The sequence below is a fragment of the Bos indicus x Bos taurus genome, chromosome 29 (assembly GCF_003369695.1).
Source record: "Bos indicus x Bos taurus breed Angus x Brahman F1 hybrid chromosome 29, Bos_hybrid_MaternalHap_v2.0, whole genome shotgun sequence".
Classification (NCBI taxonomy): domain Eukaryota; kingdom Metazoa; phylum Chordata; class Mammalia; order Artiodactyla; family Bovidae; genus Bos; species Bos indicus x Bos taurus.
In genome coordinates, this window is record NC_040104.1 from 38,704,938 (window position 1) to 38,727,328 (window position 22,391).

At 42.2% G+C, this 22,391-nt stretch overlaps 1 protein-coding gene and 1 long non-coding RNA gene across 11 annotated transcripts in view; one reads left to right on the forward strand and one right to left on the reverse strand.

Moving 5' to 3' along the window:
- Window positions 1–3,728: 3,728 nt before the first annotated feature.
- On the reverse strand, window positions 3,729–6,545 carry LOC113886320. Its single transcript, XR_003509411.1, has 2 exons — window positions 5,989–6,545; window positions 3,729–3,994 (listed from the first exon to the last, which is right to left on the reverse strand). It is a non-coding gene; the product is annotated as an uncharacterized LOC113886320 (long non-coding RNA).
- Window positions 6,510–22,391, forward strand: part of ANKRD42 (ankyrin repeat domain 42) — a 62,742-nt gene continuing 46,860 nt past the window's right edge. Inside the window, exons 1-3 of one of the 10 annotated variants that reach the window (XM_027532420.1) lie at window positions 6,510–7,549; window positions 11,875–12,041; window positions 22,024–22,131. In XM_027532420.1, the coding sequence (XP_027388221.1) occupies window positions 7,492–7,549; window positions 11,875–12,041; window positions 22,024–22,131 (333 nt within the window). In that variant the 5' untranslated portion in view covers window positions 6,510–7,491. Of the gene's footprint in view, window positions 7,550–9,435; window positions 9,630–11,874; window positions 12,042–14,508; window positions 14,634–22,023; window positions 22,132–22,391 lie in introns of those variants that run through there. The other 9 variants (XM_027532424.1, XM_027532416.1, XM_027532417.1 and 6 more) reach the window with 9 other exon arrangements.

The window sequence follows — 22,391 nt, forward strand, 5'->3', positions numbered from 1 at the left end:
ATCCCCTAAGACAACAAGGCATACCAAACTCTCTGAAGGTTGGTTAAGGAAGACTTTGTATGTTGAGGTGGTAGAATCTGAGGGCAAACTAGAGTCCACACTGGGTAGCAGGCAAGGGTATCTATGAAGAATGAGCAGCAGATGTGAAGGCTTGTATTACACTGATGACCACAGGAGCCACTAGAAATTTTAAGCAGAGGCGATAGCCTATCTGCATCCAAGGTTGGTCTTCGTTTTTAAAGAAAGTGAATAAAAATTGAAAGATTTGTAGTAAATGCAGTGGGGAGGTCCAGTGAGAAAACTGGTCTCCACTAGATTTGAGACAAACATTTATGATTTGCGAGAGATAAAATATTCATATGTTGTATGAACAATGTCATGGAAGAAATGCTGCAGTCTGAATCTAAAAATGTAGGCCAAGACTTCATGTGCCTTTTTGGGGGAAGACCATCCATAGCTTTTATCAAATGCTTATAAGTATGTCACAGTCAAGGAAGGGGACATTCAAACCTACATATGTATCGAGAATATTCAGGGAACATTAAAGACTCACTGGTGGGAAGGTGAGAAATAACCACAACTGAAGAAGCAAAAACCAGCAACTGGGAAACTGTTTTCCAGATAGGTAGTCCAAAAGGTCAAATACAGAAAAAGTGAGAGGTATCCCTTACTGACTGAACAACAGTTGAGTATGGGTGAGAGGTGACAAGCTATTCTATGAAATTTAACTGGAGAGATTTGATTGTAGTTATATAAACAGATGTTAGCACTTAGTTTACTAACGGAACTCACTGGAGAGACAGACTGAAGACGGAAATGATGGAGAGACCAGTCTCAGCTGGAAAGAGATGTGGCAGAATAGCACAAGAGGACTTAGTCTGAGGAAGGACAATATTTCTCTTACATATTCACAGGTATCTGCAGGTGAAGTTGAAAATTCAGTTCCTAGTTTTTGATGTAGATGTCAGGCAGTGACTTAGAAGGATGGCCCTTCAACTTGGCTATGCATTAGAATCATGGTGAATGCTAAGAAGAGACTGCTTACCTCCAGTCTTACTTAGTAGATTCTCAGAGACACCTCTAATACGTAAAAAGCTCCAGTTACACCAAAACCAACGTTCTATGTCGATTACATCCCCATTAAAAAACCGTATGGTTAATTCTAGTAAATAGCCAGATCTGACAACTGATCTAGAAATCAGCAGCACCTACTTTTTTGGCTGTTAAGAAAATGGAAAAGAGTTACACATACCATTAGGAACTAGAACCATTAATCTACACAAGAGAGTATAGCAAGGAAAGCTAAAGGAGGCCCCAGGGAAGATGGAATATTGTCTTTTTTTTTTTTGGTCCTGCCTCACAGCATGCAGGATGTTAGTTTCCAGGTCAGGGATCGAACTTGTGCCCCTTGCAGTGGAAGTACGGAGTCTTAACCACTGGACTGCCAGGGAAGTTCCTGGAGTACTGTCTGGAAATAAGAGTTGGAAGTTTGTGAGAAGAAATAAAAGGAATATTTCACTGTTTATACCCTCTTTACAATATCCTCTGATTTTAACATAATTTACCTACTTTTAACTTCCAACTTTCATGTTCTGTAAAATACAAAGTAATTTGTTATTCAGCTAACAATAAGCTTTGGGGAGAAAAATAAGGACCTCATATATTAAAAACATAACAAAATAATGATACCAAATGTGTCAAATCTAAAAGATAAAACTAGTAAACAACAAAAACAATTTACAAATATAGAACTAGTAGTTAGCAGTGGGGAAGTGGGAAGGGGAAGAAGAAAGGTAAGAGTAAGGGATTCAGGGGTACAACACCTATGTGTACAGTCAACTACAAGCAAATACTGCACAGCACGAGGAATATGGCCAACCAACATTGACAATAACTATAAAGGAAATATAACCCTTACCACAAAAACTGTACGTCACTGTTGTACATCTAACACCAAATGTCAAATATACCTCAATTTAAAAAAAAAAGGTTCTCAGAATAGTTCAACCTAAAAGACAATTTTAGATTTTCACTGTATTTTCCTGGATGGCTTTCTTTATGCCTAGTTAGCACTCATTGAATGCTTTGATGGGTTTACTCAGAATATTCAGAAAGATAGAATAAGGTCTCTAGGCATTGTCTGCAAATAGAAAGATATAGCTGACTAAAGAGGCAGTCTGGAGGTGGAGACGGAAAATCAGGTAACTGTCAAGAACAGCCTGAACTTCTGTGGGAGTAGGAATTTTGCTCACTCCTATATGGGGTCAGCTCTCTGAAATAATGGGCACTGCTGGGCAGGTGGGGAAGGACAAGTTAATAGAATAAGAGCAAAAAAGCACCCATGGGGCAGCCCAGTGAGGGTTTAGAGGGGAGCACAAAAGGGAAGCCAAGAAGGTGTAAAGGCAGAAAGCACAGATGGTTTCCAAAACCCACTTAATTCTTGTCCTGGGGTTGGCCCTACTCCCTCCTGTAGAACTAGATGGAAAGAGTTAGTTTACAGAGGATTATAGGAACAACCTGCTTTATCACCCCACTTTGCAAAAAATGAGATAGCCAATTTTACTTGTAACCACAAATTTCCTACTTACAAAGGGTTCTGATTCTCTGGAATGCCGATACCCACTTCAGTGTTCTGAAATGTTTCACTTGAGAAACTTCCTTCAGTTAGTCCCTCACTTACCTTGAAATCCTGTGCTTTTATACAGCTGGCCTATTTCATTAAAATTGCTCTCCTGAATATTATCAATGACTCCTTGCTAAAATCAGCGTCCTCTTAGCCTCTTAATCATTCTTGGCTCATATACTTCTTAAAAGTTTGCTTTATGTAAGAGTGCATGTTTTCCTGTGCTTCCTAATTTTACTTGAAAGTGAAAGTGAAGTCACTCAGTCGTGTTGGACTCTGTGAACCCATGGACTGTAGCCTACCAGGCTCCTCCCTCCATGGGATTCTCCAGGCAAGAGTACTGGAGTGGGTTGCCATATCCTTCTCCAGGGGATCTTCCCAACCCAGGGATCAAACTCGGGTCTCCTGCATTCCAGGCAGACACTTTAACCTCTGAGCCACCAGGGAAGCCCTAATTTTACTTAGGAATATCTAAAAAATAAAAAATTGATACCAGACAAAAATAGTTTCTTTTCATATCTTATTCTCTAAAGTAGCCACTGAGTTAACAATTTAGATCTTTACCAAACTTTGGAAAATTCTACAAACTAATTTTTAGAAATTAGATGAGATCACATATGTATTGTTTTGCCTTCTTTTTCATTTACTGTCTTACAACTATTTTCATTTTGATTAATGCATGGAGAGCTGCATTTCTCCTCATGTAATATTTCATTATATGAATATAACATAATTTATCTAGCCATTCTTTCCCTAATGTATATTCAAGTTTCTAATTTACAAAGTACTACAATGATTACTCAATATCTGGGTCAGGAAGATTGCATGGAGAAGGAAATGGTTCCCTACTCCAGTAATCTTGCCTGGAAAATTCCATGGGCAGAGGGGCCTGGCAGGCTATAGTCCACTGGGTCCTAAAGAGTTGGACAACACTGAGTGACTGAGCACACACAAATAATTCACTTCTGTTTTCAAAGTCCCTCATATCTGTAATATGTTCCCCTTGTTCCCGTTTTCTTTCCTTTTCTTCCTCAGATTTGCTATTTGTTCTTTTCAAACACCAGCTACTATTATGATCAATTTTATTTGTTTCATTAATTTCTGCTTTTATCTTTAATTCAAGTTTATTTTGGGAGATTTTCCTTTTTCTGCTTGTCTGTTTTCTTTCCTGATTCTCTCCACCAAATGTATATCAAAAGTGCGCTGCCTTATTCCCTCAGGGTGTTTATCCATACAACAGAGCAAAAAGGAAAGTCTTTACCATTATTATAATGTGGCTACAAACACTGGATTAATTTGGAGTCAGTCATAGTGGGTTCTAACTCCCTATCACCTAGCTATGTGATCTTGGCCAAATCTTGGTTTCTTCACCTGTAAAAATAGAAATAATAATACAGATTAAGTTTAAGACTATTTACAAATCATTTAGCATAAGAACTGGCCCATATTAATTAACTCAATAGATGTCTGATAAGACAAAAGGCCTCAGTTACACCATTTACAAAAATGAGAGGACTAGGCTGACTAATCTCAAATTCTCTACCAACTGAAAAATTTTGCTTTTGGCTTCACTGAGCAGCAAGTAGGATCTTTGTCCCCCAAGCAGGGTTCAGACCGGCACCCTCTGCAGGGGAAGCGCAGAATACTGTTAGGGAAGTCCCTGAAAAAATTTATGTTCAATCTACTAGTTCATTTACCAGACAATCAACCAAACATCAACCCACTCATTCACCCAAACAACAGTTAGAAAGCACTTCCCTTAAACTAGGTATTCTAGATGTTAGGAATGCCACGATGGACTAAACATATAGTTCCTATCTTCCAGGTCAGAGTCCCTAGGGGGTAGGAGTGGGCACCAACTGTTAAAAGGTAACTAATACAAGGTGATAGGAGAAGGCGATGGCACCCCACTCCAGTACTCTTGCCTGGAAAACCCCATGGACGGAGGAGCCTGGTAGGCTGCAGCCCATGGGGTCGCTAAGAGTCGGACACGACTGAGCGACTTCCCTTTCACTTTTCACTTTCATGCATTGGAGAAGGAAATGGCAACCCACTCCAGTGTTCTTGCCTGGAGAATCCCAGGGCCGGGGGAGCCTGGTGGGCTGCCGTCTATGGGGTCACACAGAGTCGGACATGACTGAAGTGACTTAGCAACAACAACAATAAAAGGTGATACTTGGTCTAATAAAGACCGTGGGAATTCAGAGACTTTGAGGAGTATGCACAGCAAAATCAAGACTTAGGTTGGATACCTCATTCGGGGACTCACTACTTACTAGCTGTGTGTGCTGTGCTGTGCTTAGTCGCTCAGTTGGGTCCAACTCTTTTCGACCCCATGGACTGTAGCCCGCCAGGCTCCTCTGTGCATGGGATTCTCCAGGCAAGCATACTGGAGTGGGTTGCCATGCCTTCCTCCAAGGGATCTTCTCAACCAAGGGATCAAACCCAGGTCTCCCGCACTGCAGGCGGATTCTTTACCGTCAGAGCCTGCTGCTAAGTCACTTCAGTGGTGTCCGACTCTATGTAACCCCATAGACGGCAGCCCACCAGGCTCCCCCATCCCTGGGATTCTCCAGGCAAGAACGCTGGAGTGGGTTGCCATTTCCTTCTCCAATGCATGAAAGTGAAAAGTGAAAGTGAAGTCGCTCAGTGATGTCAGACTCTTAGCGACCCCATGGACTACAGCCCACCAGGCTCCTCCGTCCATGGTATTTTCCAGGCAAGAGTACTGGAGTGGGGTGCCGTTGCCTTCTCCAAATGTACCCTCAAAAATTAACTTTGGCGTTAAACTTCTCTATCTGTAGAAAGGAACAGTAATACCAACCTGGTAGGTTATATTAAACAACACATCATTCGAATTCAACGAATGGAGGTTATTATTATTACAAGAGGCGATGAAAGGTAAAGAAAGGCATTTACTATATTTCAAGAGAAGAAAAGCAGGGTCAGGGGACTTTCCCAATTGTGTTCACAAAACAAAACCTGTGGCAAGGCAGTTAAGGTTGTGGGGGGGGGGGAACAGGGTAAGAGGAGAATCAAAGTGTGTGATGCGCTTGTCCTTGGAGGGCAGAGAATTCTAATTTCTGTATTTTCAGATGCTAGCACAACACCTGACCCGTGTTTGCTATAAACACGAATGGAAGAACACACGTCAAGCAACTGGGCTGCAGAGAAAGATCTGGGCCAAACTGTTCAAAGAAACCATTTTACAGTGAAACGAAATCTTGGGAGTCAGGAGATCTGGAGCAGTCTTTTGACTAAAGACCTCTCTTTTCACATTGGCTTTGCAACTTACCTGCTGTATGGCCTTAACAAATTACTCATACCTCGAATCTCCTCATCTGTAAAACGGGGAAAACACCTACCTTACAAAATTAGTGTGAGAAATTGTACCAAGCGATTATCAAAGAGGCTGGCGGTGGGCACACTCAATAATAGCACAGCACTGCAGCCGCTTAACTTCTCCATTAGGTCTTTTGTCCGTACTTATGACAGGGTAAGAATATACTTTCTCCAACGGTTCAACCGGCACCGAAAAAGTACACTAGGTTTCCAGAGGATGCAAGGCCCCGCCCGGTTCGCGGCACACACTCGGGTCACGGACGCCGACTGCAGTCCCGGATCCTCTCCACTGGCGTAGCCGAGCTCTGGCGGGCGCAACCGGTACCAAGCCGTTATAGAGACGGGGCCGAGACAGGCTGGACGGGAGGCCGAGCGCCATTTCACCGAAACCCGTTCCACACCACCATGTCTAGAGGGGACGCCTCGAAAAAAATAAAGAGTACTTAAAAAAAAAAAAAAAGAAGAAAGGGCAAGGAAGCCGGAAGTGACGCACAGCGGCGAGGAACCGGAAATTACCGCAGCACGCCGGAAGTTTACCCGTTTCCAGGGCGCCGGCTCCGCGTCCCGCGCCCCCCGCCCCCCAACTCTCTAACCAGGTAGCTGGTGTCGGGACGCTGGAAAGCGACTCAGTGGAGCGGGTGCTCGTCGACGGCGGCCGCCGCCACAGCGAATCTCGCGGAGTAGCAACCGAAGACGGCGGCCGCCGCACCAGCCAGCGCGTGTGGAGGATAAACGGCCGGCACGGCCGTCGCGGTGATCCGTCCAGGGATAGAGTGAGCGAGGGCCAAGGCTCTCGTCTTAGCGAAGACAGAGAAAGAATCCGCGAGGAGAGCGACCGCCGCTGCCGGGTACCGACGGGAAAAGGAAGTGAAGACGTCGGCTTCTCCCGCGATAACTCGAGAAGGGTCAGCGAAGACCTGGACCACGGCCGCAGCGTCTCTGAGGAGAGAGTCAGGGGAGACGGCGGCCACCGTCCCGGCAACTCTTGGGAGAGACTGAGGGGAGGCCTCAGCAGCGACGCGAGCTTCAGTGAAGTCGGAAGTCACCCAACTAGTGACTCCTCGGGATCCGTCAGAGACGACCGCGGCCTCCGCCTCGGCGGGACTTGGGAGGAAGTCCGGGAGGTCCGGGGCCCCCGAGCCAGCGACTCGGGCGAGAGGGGCAGTGACGACCGCCGTAGCCGCCTCAGTGGCTCTTGGGAGGGCGCGAGTGTGGATGGCGGCCGCAGCCTCAGCAGTTCCTGGGAAGGGGTGAGTGAAGATCGCGGCTACTTGGCCAGCGACTCCTCCGCGGTGAGCGTCAGCGAAGACGCCAGCCGCCGCCGCTTCTGGGAGAGGGAAAGTGAGGACGAAGGTTCCCGCTGCCGGGCCTCCTGGGGGAGGACGACGGAGGACGGCGGCCCCGGGCCTAGCGACGACGAGGGAGACAGCCGCTGCTGCAGTGGCTCGTGGGTGACAGCGAGCGAAGACCGCCGCAGCAGCGGGGGCCTGGACTCGACGCCCCCCCGGAGTCCGAGTCGCCGCACCATGCCCGGGGTGTCCGATTCGGGACCGTCCACCTCCTCCACGGAGACTGCGACCCCGTGTGAGTCGGACCGCTTCGCTGGCCCTTGTCTCTGCCACACTCCACTTTTCTCACTCGAGCCCCTTCTTGGCATTTCCCTTTCTCACCTGTCACTCATTTCTTTCCCCTTAATTGACCTGTTTACAGTGGGTCCCAAAGCTCATCTGGTCATCTGGCCCCCATCCTTCCTCGTTTCAGCTTTCCTTACCTTTTTTTTTTTTGGCGCCCATTTGCGCCCATTCCTGAGACTTCGTTCCTAGGTGATAGCAACTCTTGTTAAAGTTTATGGACCCTTTTAAGTTCTTGGCATCTCTGCGGCATTTGACTCTGTGAAAATAGTATTTGTTTGTTGTTGTTTAGTCGCTGAGTCGTGTCCGACTCTTTGCGACGCCATGGACTGTAGCCTGCCAGGCTCCTCTGCCCATGGGATTTCCCAGCTAAGAACTCTGGAGTTGGTAGCCATTTCCTTCTCCAGGGAATCTTCCGGAAGCAGGTTATGGAACTCGCGTCTCCTGCATTGGTTCTTTATCTCTGAGCAACCATGGAAGCCCTGGAAATATTAGACTCACCTAATTTTCTTCCTTCCACTTTCCCGACTCTCCCTGTCTGTCTGTCTAGCTAGCTAACTATCCACGCATCCATCCATCCACCCTAAATTTTCTTCTATCCTTTCCATAAATGTTGCTTTTTTCTCCCCCCTCGGATAGTGCCATCACTGATGCTTTTTTGCTTGTTATGTTCTACGACTTCAACCCTACTGAATAATAATAATAACCCTATTGTTCATTCAGTCATCCAGTAAATATTGAGTGTCTACTGTGTGCTTTTTCTTAAGGATACTGTGAGCAAAGAACACAAACACATTCCTTCCTCCTAGTGGGGAAGATAAATACTGAGCAAGTAATTACTAGCCTGAGGAATATTATAAGAAAGAGTAGAGGGCCCCTGACTCCATTGTGGGATGAGGTTGGGGATCAGAGAAAGCTGCCTACTACTGAGACACAGGTAACCGTGAGAGCTCAGCTCCAGACCTCTCCTTGGAGCTGCAGACTTGCATATACAGTTCCCTTGTGGAACTCTTCCTTGGGCACCTCAAGATCAACACATTCAAAATATGATTTTGTATCATTATGTCCTCTCTGTCCTTTAGTGTTGGTTGTTTCAGTGGCCCTGTACCACTGATGTAACTTAGTCACACACCTTGGAGTTGTCCTGTTATTCTTCCCTTATTTCACATACCAGATCCCTCCGAGTTCATTTCGTCCTGTTTGCCTAATATATGTTGAATCTGTTTCGGTTTCTGTTCCTACTGCTGTTCTCTTAGTTGAGGGTCTCAACCTCTCTGGTGGAGACTCCTGTAGATATCTTCCTACATGGTCTCCTTGAGTCTCTTCTCTGCTGTTTTGCTCCCCAGTCCATTAATTCCCCTCACTGCAGCCAGCGTTACACATCTGATCATTCTTAGTCCTCTACTTAAAATCCTTTAATGACTCCCCGCTATCTGTTCAACTCTCACAAGTTCCAGTACATCCTGTCTCTTGTCTAATTCTAGCTTCTTTTCCTTTCAACCTTATGCTTCCACAGTAGGGTGGGTATTTTTATAGTTTCTTGAACTGTCCAGGATGCCTTTCCCTGCATGCATTTTCACCTGGAAAAATCCTGCTAATCCTTGAAGATTCATCTCAGGTGTTACCTTTCCTAGAAACCCTTTTCTGCTCTCCTTCCCTCCTATCCTAGCTGAGTTAGAAGTCTTCTGCTTCCTAAGTTCTTAGGAATATTTCTGTCGTTGCTCTTACTACATTGGTTTGTAATTTGTATTTGTATATCTCTGTGAGTTCTTTGAGGATAGAGACCATGTCTTTTTTTTTTTTTTTCAGGTTTCATCTTTTTAATCAACTGAGTGAAGGACATCCTAAACACTACATGAAACAACAGAATTTTTTTCTTCCAGTTTAAAAAAAATGACATACACAAGTATTTCTTAGAAAGTTCTATATAATCAAGGCAGAAATCTTGAATAAAAAACACCTATAAGTTATCATGCTTTTTAATTCTTACAGTTGGAAACTGCTTCCTAATCAGGATTCAACATTGTGTACAGGTTTTTAAAATGTTTCTAGATACATATTAGTAAAATAATCTGGCCAAACATTTCTTGTAATGTGGAGTGGGTGGATGAGTGGATGAATGAATAAACTGGAATGGCATGTGGTGAGAAAAAGGTTGTGAAATTAGATGGAGGCAAGTTATGGGAGGGCTTCGCAGGTGGTGCTAGTGGTAAAGAACCTACCTGCCAATGCAGGAGACATAATGAGATGCGGGTTGGATCCCTGAGACACAGGAAGATCCCCTGCAGGAGGGCATGAAAACCTGCTCCAGTATTCTTGCCTGGATAATCCCATGGACAGAGGAGCCTGGAGGGCTACAGCCATAGAGCCACAAAGTCAGACACGACTGAATCGACTTAGCATGCAGCAAGTTATGGGAGGGCATAGACAGTCATACTGAGAGCCTCTAGATGAGCACTGGATAACCAGAAGCGGTTTGGAGTGTGGAGGCATGAAGTGATCAGGGTAGTGTCCTTGCATATGGTGGATTAGAGTGTTCCTGTATAAAATGGATGAAAATGGGTAGAATGTCATTTGTAGATCTTGCAGTACTTGTTTAAAGGAGAATAATGGAGATTTCAGGGTGATCCAGTGGTTAAGGCTCTGCACTGTCACTGCAGAGGGGCATGAATTCAGTCCCTGGTCGAGGAACTAAGGCCCCACTGCTCATCTGGAGAACCAAATACAAGCCCTTACGCCAAAGTTTAAAAGAAATCAATAAAGGAGAATAATGAAGGTTTGACCTAGGGGGATTAACATCATTAAACATTTACCAAGTAGTTTGGTTTTTTGTGGGATGCTTCCTTATTCCTTTGCCCGGATACATATATCTCAATCGTTCTTCAGAGACTTGTTCCACTGTTTCCTCCTCTTCCTCCTTTATTTTACCTGAACTCTTAGGATGTTACTGTCAGGCTTTTTATTGTGTCGAATTTATCCCAGTAATTTTAAAAGCATCTGTGGAAAGAAAATGTCTAAAATCCATGTCTGTTCATTGTATTATCATAATGCCTGGCACATGGTAGATGCTCAGAAAGGATTTTTGAGTAAAATGCATAGTATTTTGCTAATAGTTGGTGTAAGAAATGATTTCAGCTGTCAACTGATTTGAACTATTTACTTCTTCCCCAACTACTGTCTGTTCATGCTTAAGTACTTTCAGTGCTTCTGGTTCACAATGCACGTTAAGATATTTCACGGGACAGTAAGGCTGACGGTGCAGTCTTGATGTTTGGAACATGAAATTATAAAATATGAAACTTCATGTATGAAGTAAAAGTTGTGCCATCCCTTTCTTAGTGTAGGATATATGAGAAAGATATGAAAAACATTGATAAGATGTATCTGCCCATGTGAGATAAGGTTCTGGTTAAGTCTTTTCCACTGGAGTGTAGGCCTTTGTTACAGAGAATAGCTGGGCAGGTTTCCAAATGGTCACCTCTCTCCTCCCTCTACCGAAGACATGAAGCGATTTTTTTTTTTTGGTTTTTCACAGTGATAACCTGGTGGAGTTTTGAAGGTAAAATCTATGAAAATGAGGAGGCCTTGTAAGACTATTGCCCTGAGGAGTTTCTCACTCTTAGGCTAGTACATAACCCAGCCCCCAATAGTTTGTCAAAATTACCACTTGAGTGCTTCTGGAAGTTTGTGGTTCCAGTGGCTTCTGCTCCAGGTGAGCTGAACTTGACCACATTTCTCTTGACCTGTCTTTCCAAATTCAGGGTGGCTGTTTGCCCTGAGACCTGAATTCTGATGAGTCTAAGGAAAGTTGTTGATTTTCAGTTTGTTCAGCTTTTTTCCTGTATGAATGTATGTGATGACTTCTGTGCTCTTTACATATTAGAGCTGAAAATGAAGTCCGATTAAGATGTTATTCATGAGTATCTTTGTTAGTAAATTATTTGGAAAGCCAAAGTGACTTTGTACTTTCGGTTCAATTGTTGTTTTAGTCTTTTTTTATCTTAAATTTATTTTTTAATTGGAGGATAATTGCTTTACAATGTTGCACTGGTTTCTGCTGTACAACAATGCGAATGAGTCATACTTCTATTTATGTATATACCGCTACCTCTTAAACCTCCCTCCCGGCTCCAGGTCGGCACAAAACGCCGAGCTGGGTTCCCTGTGTTATAGAGCAGCTTTCCACTAGTTACCTACTTTACACGTGATAGATTATATATGTCAATGCTTAGGCTTTTTTTAGTTTTGCAATATATTTTAAGCAATTTGGTTTTTCAGTAGGTGCCAGGAAGAAAGTGCATTTTGGTAGCATACATGATGCAGTACGTGCTGGAGACGTAAAGCAGCTTTCAGAAATCGTACAGCGTGGTGCCAGCATTAACGAAGTTGATGTTCTCCATAAATTTACCCCTTTACATTGGGCAGCACATTCTGGCAGTTTGGAGGTAAGAAACTATAAATTATTAAACTGGGTAAGTTTGGAGCTGTTGGCAGCTTTGTAAATTTAGCAAACAGGACTGAGGCCTTATGCTGGGCACCGCAAATGTTTTTCTTTTTTTAAATTTTATTGAAGCATAGTTGATTTACAATGTTAATTTCTGCTGCTTAGCCGAGTGATTCAGTTATACATATATACACAAATATTTTTCTTTTCAATTCACTAACATTTGGGTGTTCTGGTTAGCTTTGTAATAAATTGTATCCTAAAACTTAGTGGCATAAAATAACTATTTATGCTTAGGAGTGAAGCAGGAATTTGGATATCAGAGACACCTTTGCTCTGCTCTATGATGTTGGGGCTCCAGCAAGAGGATTTAAAAGCTAGGGCTGGAATCTTTCAAAGGCCTGATCACACAGACATCTGGTAGTAGAGGCTGGCTGTGGGCCCTGGCCATCTTGATTCCTCTCCACGCAGGCCTCTCTGTGAGGTCGCCACATGTGGACTAGTTTGTGGTTCCTCTCAGTGTGGTGGCTGGATTCCAAAAGCAGCAGAGAGGGTGGCTTGCAGAGGATAACAGATCAGATCCTGATCTTTTTGCTGTAGTTGCTTCAGATTTTGGGCAGAGATGGAATCTCACAGATGCATTTTAAGCCCCTAAGCGCCCCTCCCAGGTGTCGTTTCTCTTCTTCCAACTCCAGAGGTAACTGTTGCTCTGAAGTTGGTGTTTATTATTACCATCTATGTTTCATGCTGTTATTACATATGATTAGATCATAGTTTTAAATGACATGTTTTATATGAATGTCATATTATTTGGATCATTCTGCAGCTTGCTTTTTTTTGTTCAACAATGTAGTTTTGACTTAATGAGGTGGTTACATATATGTACTCTGTTGCTGCTGCTAAGACGCTTCAGTCCTGTCCGACTCTGTGCGACCCCATAGATGCAGCCCACCAGGCTCCCCTGTTCCTGGGATTCTCCAGGCAAGAACACTAGAGTGAATTGCCATGTCCTTCTCCCTATATGTACTCTAGTTCATTTCTTTCAGCCATGTTGTAGTAGTCTATTCTTAGGTAAATATCAGAATGTATTCATTTTTTGGTTGATGGATATTTCGTTGGCTTTAGTTTTTCAATAGTATAAGCAGTGCTTAGTTAATATTTTAATGCATAAATTCCTTTTTTTATTGATATATCTTATCGAAGTATAGGTGATTTGCAATGTATTCATTTCTGCTGTACAGCAGTGATTCAGTTATGCTTGTATATATACATTCTTTTTCATTTCTTTTCCATTATGGTTTATCACCAGATATTGAATATAGTTCCCTATGCTATACAGTAGGACCTTGTTGTTTATCCATTCTAAATGTGATAGTTTGCGTCTGTTAGTCCCTAACTCCCAATCCTTCCCTCCGCCCTGCCCCCTCTTGGCAATGGTAAGTCTGTTCTCTGTGTCTGTGAGTCTCTTTCTGTTTCATGTGCTGTGTGCTTAGTCACTTAGTCGTGTTCGACTCTTTGCAACCTCATGGACTTTAGCCCTCCAGGCTCTCTGTCCATGGAATTCTTCAGGCAAGAATACTGGAGTGGGGTGCCATGCCCTCCTCCAGGGAATCTCCCCAGCCCAGGGATGGAACCCAGGTCTCCCGCATTGCAGGTGAATTCTATTTCATAGATAAGTTTATTTGTACGCACAACTTTTTATTCTTGGGCTGTGTACAAAGCCAACTGGAATTTTCCTCATGATTCTCACTGTTGTGTGTGGGGAGCTTATTTTAGCTATTACATTTCCCTGTTGCCTGTAGGCTGCACTATGCATCTGTCTTTTTCCCCTGCCGCACAGTCTGCTTTCTATGAATATGGAGTCTCTGTGTGACTTCCTGTTTGTTTGGGCTTTTCTGCTTCTTGGAACCAAATCTGGTCCAAAGAATCTCTCTCCACCAGTTTGTGTGCCCCACTTGAACTGTGGGATTTCTCCTTTGCCCTTTTGGTGGCTCCCTCTCACCTGGGAGGAATGCGCCTGATGGTCTGTCTGTGCCTGCAGCCCCGAGTGGGGACTTCTCTCTGCTGTTTCCTCCCACATCCCTGATGGATCTACACTGTGGCAGCTTTCCCATCTATTTTATGGTTTCAGATGTCTCTTAGCTTCATCAACGATGGGATTTTCTTGCCTTTTTGTTAAAAATGATTTTGAAGAGAAGAGGAAATACTGATTTTAGTCTGCCAAATTAGTGGTTTTCTTTATGCCCTGCCAGTGGACTTCTCTCTTCTATGTTACCTCCAGGCCATTTTTAGACTTCCTTGTCTGATCTCTTCTGTATAATAATTCACAGAATTGTTTTCTCTCCAGAATCTGAATTGTGGTTTCTGCATACAGTGCTTATCAGCAGCTCATGCATACCTGACTGGCATCTCATTCAGTTGGTCTGAAACTAAACCATTATTCTTTTCATTCCCTTTCTTAGCTTTCCAGGCTAATGATTCAAATGTCCTTTGAATCATTATTGAGTTGTCTCAGAAGCAAAACTCAGTATAAGCATTTGTCTGGATGAAGTGCCTCACGGTGCGTATGGATGTGGTGAAAACTGATGACGAGGTTTGTTGATTCTCTTCCATCTTTGACTCTTAGAATTGTCCTCTCCACCTTCATAGCCACTGCTTTAGAGCTACTTGATTTCCTTCTTTCTTGGATCGTCTACCTCTAGTTATAACTGACACACAAGATTACTGCTCTAAAACAGAAGCAGTAAACCTTCCTGAAAGAAAGTGAAAGTGTGAAAATGTTAGTCACTCAGTCGTGTCCGACTCTTTGTGACCCTGTGGACTGTAGCCCACCAGGCTCTTCTGTCCATGGAATTCTCCAGACAAGAATACTGAAGTGGGTTGCCATTTCCTTCTCCAGAAAACCTTCCTTAAGTCCCTGTAGTGACTCTCTGCTCTGTAGGATAAAGGTTGGGCTGTTTAATATGGTAGACGCCTCTTCAGCCTCCACCCCTGTCCCTCCACTCCTGTCAGACTGGTTTTATGCTCCAGTGCAGGCGACTGGCATTTCCCAAACCAGTCTACCGTTTCATATTATTGCAGACTGCCTATGAGCCGTTTCACGTGTCTGGTCTCACCTCTTCCCAGTTGAAATCCAGCTCAAGTAGCACTTACTCAAGTAGCAGAGCCTTCTGTATTTCCCCTCTCAGTATCATCCAACTAGCAACTTTTCCCTCAATTTTATACACATTTGAAAAATTCTATTTATCACATGGAATTGTATTCTCTGTTAGATTTTGAGCTCTTTGAAGGTACCATTTTTTTCATTTGAGTTTTATCTTTTTTTCCCTCAATATCTAGTATAGTGCCTGGAATATTGGAGTCATGTTGTGGATTCACAATAAATGTTTGTCGTATTGCTAAGTTTGTTGAATTAAATTTATATTTTTAGTGTCTAGCACAGTGTATAGCAACTGTTCAAGAAATGTTTGTTGAATTTTAACAAAATTAAATCTAAATAAAAAAGTTTTGGTGCATTTCTTTGTTGCCATTTAAGGATCATCTCCTACTTCTCTACTTCGGTGTTGCACTAATACCTTTACATTCTGTTAACCTTTTTGAGATTTCTTAAGACTTGTAGGACTTATGTTGGTAGTATAAAATGACAACTAAATTAATAACTGGTGAAAACTGTGCTTTACTAGACTTCATTTTTTTTCTTTTATCAGATGAAATCAGCTTTTGAGCCCCTGTAGTTCAGTTCAGCCACTCAGTTGTGTCCGACTCTTTGTGACCCTGTGTACTGTAGCCCACCAGCCTTCCTTGTCCATCACCAGCTCTCGGAGCTTGGTCAAACTCATGTCCATCGAGTTGCCATCCAACCATTTCATCCTCTGTCGTCCCCTTCTCCTCCTGCCTTCAGTCTTTCCCAGCATCAGGGTCTTTTCAAATGAGTCAGCTCTTCGCATCAGGTGGCCAAAAGTATTGGAGTTTCAGCTGCAGCATCAGTCCTTCCAATGAATATTCAGGACTGATTTTCTTTAGGATGGACTGGTTGGATCTCCTTACAGTCCAAGGGACTCTCAAGAGTCTTCTCCAACATCACGGTTCAAAAGCACCAATTCTTCAGCACTCACCTTTCTTTAAAAGGTCGAACTTTCACATCCGTACATGACTACTGGAAAAACCATGGCCTTGACTAGATGGACCTTTGTAGGCAAAGTAATGTCTTTGCTTCTTAATACGCTGTCTAGGTTGGTCATAGCTTTTCTTCCAAGGAGCAAGCGTCTTTTAATTTCATGGCTCCAGTCACTATCTGCAGTGACTTTGGAGCCCCCCAAAATAAAGTCTCTCACTGTTTCCATAGATTTCCCATCTTTTAATTTCATGGCTGCAATCACCATCTGCAGTGATTTTGGAGCCCAAGAAAATAAAGCCTATCACTGTTTCCACTGTTTCCCCATCTATTTGCCATGACGTGATGGGACTGGATGCCCATGATCTTAGTTTTTTGAATGTTGAGTTTTAAGCCAGTTTTTTCACTTTCCTCTTTCACTTTCATCAAGAGGCTCTTTATTTCTTTTCACTTTCTTCCATAAAGTAAACTTTTAGTTCAGATATATTTTGTACTTTCAGAATTTTCTTTTTAAAAAATTCTCTTTTTTTCTATTTGATGAATCATTGTTGTCATCATACTTTAATTCATTAAATTCTTTAAAAAATAATTTCTTTTCATTCTCTGAAGCTATTTTTTACAGCTTTGAAGACTAAGTTGAGCATCTGTATCCTCTCAGAGAAAGTTTCTATTTACTTCATTTTCCTGTGTATATATTACAACATTCTTGTTTTTTAATTAGGTCCCATTTGTTATTTTTGCTTTTATTTCTATTCCCTTGGGAGACTGACCTAAGCTAAAACGTTGGTACTATTGATGTCATAGAATGTTTTGCCTATGTTCTCTTCTGGCAGTTTTATGATGTCATATCTTATTTTTTTAAGTCTTTAAGCCGTTTTGATTTTATTTTTGTATATGGTGTGAGAGTGTGTTCTAACTTCATTGATTTAATGAGGCTGTCAAACTTTCAACATCACTTGTTGAAGAGATTGCCTTTTCTTCATTGCACATTCTGGTGGATGTTTAAGATTGTATATCATAACACCTCTGGGTTCAGATTCTACTTCCTCTATCCCTCTTCCCTGGGGTGCTTGTTCTGTGTTTGTATGTTGGTTTGTTTGGACTAATTTTGTGGAATCTGTTTCCCTCACGGTTTGTGTGCACTGTTCTTTTTTTTTTTTAATTCTTTTATTTTAAAATATTTATTTAGTTTGGCTGTGTGGCTTGAGAGATCTTAATAAGTAGTTTTCCAACTGGAGATTGAATTTGTGCCCCCTGCAGTGAAAGAGCTGAGTCCTAACCAGTGGATCACCAGGGAATTTCCTTCTTATTTTTAAAGTCTGGCTTCATAGGGGTCACCCCTGGGACAGCATAGCTTAGTGGTCAGCCAGTGGTTAATCAGAGGCTGTGCTTAAATACCTTGAGCCACTAAGGCAACCACCTTGCTAATGATTCTGTGTATGGCTTGGGGAATGTCTTCAAAGTCCAAGCAGTTTACAAGTCAGCTTGCCTTTTTTTTTTTTCCATGTGTTTTCAGGCCTTAGCCAGGAATGTCCAGCCAGCTTGGGACCTCTTCAATCTTTCCTGGCTATGAATGACGTTGTACATGTACCCAACTTTTTAGACCAGAAAGGATAAGTGGAATTTTAGCAAGGCTTTTGAATGTTGAGTTTTAAGCCAGCTTTTTCACTCTCCTCTTTTGCTATCATCAAGAGGCTTTCACCTTCATCAGCATTCAAAATCTTAGCAACTTAGGTTGTCTCATTTCTTGAATTTTTCTGTTGATTTTCTAGGAGGATTTTAGTTTTGTGTTTGCCCCAACCAGTATCATGACTGGTTCTGATGTTGGCTTTCCTAGATTGTTGTCACTGAGGAGTAGATTTGTTTTTAAAATGTGCCTGGGCAGGGACTTCTCAGTCTCTTCAGCAGGGCAGTGGAGCTGTCCACCTGGGTAGAACTTCTGTGTCATGAAGCTGGGGCTAAGGATGCTTGTAGTCCCAGGCTAATATGCCACAGGCTCCTCCTGTTCTTAGAATCAGCAGATATTTCTTGATACATGCTTCTCATTTTGTTATATGCCTTGCAGAGTCTTTAAATTTTTTTTTTTTTTTTTTGGCCATGGCTGCTTGGCATGCAGAATCTTAGTTCCCCTACCAGGGATCAAACCCATGTCTACTGCAGTGGAAGTGCAGAGTCCTAACCACTGGATGGCCAAATGGTTGTTTTTGACAGTTTTGTCGAGCTTTGTCATTTGCTTCTTGGGGAGGATTTACTACGCTCCTCACTTAGTCATTTCCGAAGTCCTGCTGATTGGTCAGTTGATTATTGACGGAGATGCAAATATAGTCCAATGGAAAGCAGTATTTTATTAAATGGTGTTGGCACAACTGGACAGCCGTATGTAAGAAAGTGAACCTTAATTCATACTTGGTACTGTGTGTGAAGATGTACTGAAAACAGATCATAAACACATGTGAAACTTAACCTTAATAAAACTTCTAGATGAAAACATAGGAACTTTTTGCAAATCATAAATATGACTAAGAACTTGTAGCCAGAATGTATGACTCTCATAATTCAGTAGTAAAATAAAAAACCCAATGAAAAATGGGCAAATGGTTTCAGTAGACACTTTCTCAAAGAGTATATATGACTGGTCATGAGCACATGAAAAAAGTGTTCAACATCATTAAATGCTAATTAAAACCACAATTAGATGCCACTACACACCTATTAGAATGGCAAAACAAAAAGAAAAACATAACCCAGAAAAATGATAATAGTAAATATGGACAAGGATATGGAGCAATGAGAAGTCTCATACACTGCTGGTAGAAGTGTAAACTGATACAGCCCCTTTGGAGAACAGTTTGGCAGCTTCTTGTAAAGTGAAACTTAACTGTGTCCTAGCAATCTCACTTGTACATAGTTACTCAGGATAGAAACCTTGTACATGAATGTTTACAGTGGTTTTATTCCTCACTACCTATGCAGTGTTAGCATACACTCCATAAATATTTGTTGAGTAAAAACAAATGACTTACTGTGATTATTAGTGAGGTTGAGCACCACCCCCCTTATATTTTATCAGCCATTAATCTCTGTGATAGACAGATGATACCTAAGTTACTACCCTTTCCAAAAAATGATTTATCATAATGACTGATGTGACAGTGTATCTGAATGACACAAGAAAGAAACTTCTTGAAGGTAGACGACAAAGTTGAAAATATAAAGACAGTGACACCATATGTGGCACAGACCTCTAGTACTGTATTTGTTGAGACTTAAGTTAATTTTAAAAGATCTTAAGATTTATTTGGCTCCCTCCCCTTTTTAAATATGCTACTTATTTTCTTTTGTCATTCAGTCACTAACTCATGTTTGACTCTTTCTGATCTCATCGACTGCAGCAAGCCAGGCTTCCCTGTCCTTCACTATCTCCTAGAGTTTGCTCACATTCATGTCCATTGAATTGGTGATGCTGTCTAACCATCTCATCCTCTGTTGTCCCCTTCTCCTGCCTTCAATCTTTCCCAGCATCAGGGTGTTTTCAAATGAGATAGTTCTCCACATCACGTGGCCGAAGTATTGGAGTTTCAGCTTCAGCATCAGTCCTTCCAATGAATATTCAGGACTGATTTCCTTTAGGATGGACTGGTTAGATCTCCTTACAGTCCAAGGGACTCTGAGGAGTCTTCTCCAACTCCACAGTTTGAAAGCATCAGTTCTTTGGCACTCAGCTTTATAGTCCAACTCTCACATCCATACATGACTGATGGAAAAACCATAGCTTTGACTAGACGGGCCTTTGTTGGTAAAGTAATGTCTCTGCTTTTTAATAAGCTGCCTAGGTTGGTCATAACTTTTCTTCCGAGGAACAAGCGTCTTTTAATTTTGTGGCTGCAGTCCTCATTCACAGTGATTTTGGAGCCCAAGAAAATAAAGTCAGCCACTGTTTCCCCATCTGTTTGCCATGAAGTGATGGAACCAGATGCCATGATCTTCGTTTTCTGAATGTTGAGCCTTAAGCCAACTCTTTCACTCTGCTCTTTCACTTTCATCAAGAGGCTCTTTAGTTCTTCTTCTGCCATAGGGTGTCATTTGCATATCTGAGGTTATTGATATTTCTCCCAGCAATCTTGATTCCAGCTTGTGCTTCATCCAGCCCAGCATTTCTCAAGATGTACTCTGCATATAAGTTAAAGAAGCAGGGTGACAATATACAGCCTTGATGTAGTCCTTTCCCAATTTGGAACCAGTTTATTGTTCCATGTCCATTTCTAACTGTTGCTTCCTGACCTGCATACAGATTTCTCAGAAGGCAGGTCAGGTGGTCTGGTATTTGCATCTCTTTCAGAATTGTCCAGTTTGTTGTGATCCACACAGTCAAAGGCTTTGGCATAGTTAATAAAGTAGAAGTAGATGTTCTTCTGGAACTTTCTTGCTTTTTTGATGATCCAATGGATGTTGGCAATTTGATCTCTGGTTCTTCTCCCTTTTCTAAATCTAGCTTGTACATCTGGAGTTGTCAGTTCCCTACTGCTGAAGCCTATCATGAAGGATTTTAAGCTACTAGCACATGAAAGGAGCTCAATTTTTGTACAGTAGTTTGAACATTCTTTGGCATTGTCCTTCTTTGGGATTGGAATGACAACTAACCTTTTCCAGTCCTATGGCCACTGCTGAGTTTTCCAAATGTGCTGCTATATTGAGTGCAGCACTTCAACAGCATCATCTTTTAGAATTTGAAATAGCTCAGCTGAAATTCCGTCACCTCCACTAGCTTTGTTTGTAATATTGCTTCCTAAGACCCACTTGACTTCGCATTCCAGGATATCTGGGTCTAGGTGAGTGACTACACTATTGTGGTTTTCTGGGTTTAAGGCCTTTTTTGTAGTTCTGTGTATTCTTGCCACCTCTTCTTAATATTTTCTACTTCTGTTAGGTCCTTATCATTTCTGTCCTTTATCGTGCCTATCCTTGCATGAAGTGTTTTGTTGATGGCTCCAATTTTCTTGAAGAGATCTCTAATCTTCTCCATTTTATTGTTTTCCTCTCTTTCTTTGCATTGTTCATTTAAGAAGGCCTTCTTATCTCCCCTTACTATTCTCTGCAACTCTGCATTCAGTTGGGTATATCTTTCCTTTTCTCCCTTGCCTGTCACTTACTCTTCTTTTTTCAGCTCTTTGTAAACCCTTTGTAGACAGTCACTTTGCCTTCTTGCATTTCTCTTTCTTTTGGATGGTTTTTTGTCATTGCCTTCTCAGAATAACAGTGTTTGCTCTGATATAGAATTTTCTGGACTCATTTCAAAACCTATGGCAGAGGTTGTAAATTGGTGGCTGTTGAATGAATTTAACCACAGATATGTTTTGTTTGGCTTGTAAAGTATTGGTCAAACATAAGATTTGGACCAGCGTTTCATTCAGTGCAAAAACCGACTGGGATAGTGTAGCATTTCACCTTATGGACAAGGAAGGTGGTCTCCAGTTTTCCTCATCTCCTACCACTCCGTATTGTTTACCCAACAGTAAGGCCAGATGTGGGCTACCATATCACTGTGATTGTGCTTTTGTTTTTCTTATACCTGCGCCCTCATTCATTTGTGATGCTTCTCAGGCTGTAGTATTTTATGATGATAGACTAAGATATAAAAATGTTACATCCTGCTAACATGGTTAACATGTTAGCACGTTTACATGTTAGCATGTTTACATGTTAACATGTTTTATATCTAACATGGTTAACATGTTAGATATAAAAATGTTACATCCTGCTAACATGGTTAACATGGTTGTTAACCATGTAGTATTTTATGATGATAGACTAAGATATAAAAATGTTACATCCTGCTAACATGGTTAACATGGTTGTTTTCTTAATGTAGTGTCTTCATTGGCTCCTCTGGCATGGAGCTGATATCTCCCAAGTAACCGCAAGAGGCTGGACGGCAGCTCACATATCTGCTATCAGGGGACAGGATGCTTGTATGCAGGTAATAATAACTTGGTTACGTTTTCTGTTTTTCTTATAATTTTATTTATTTATTTATGGCTGTCCTGGGTCTTCATTGCTGTATGTGCTTTTCTCTTGTAGCGAGTGGGGACTACTCTCTGGTTGCGGCATGCAGACTTCTCGTTGATGTGACCTCTCTTGTTGGGGAGCACAGGCTCTAGGGTGCCCAGGCTTCTATAGTTGGGGCTCCCGGGCTCTAGAGCACAGGCTTAGCAGTTGTGGCTCATGGGCTTAGTTGCT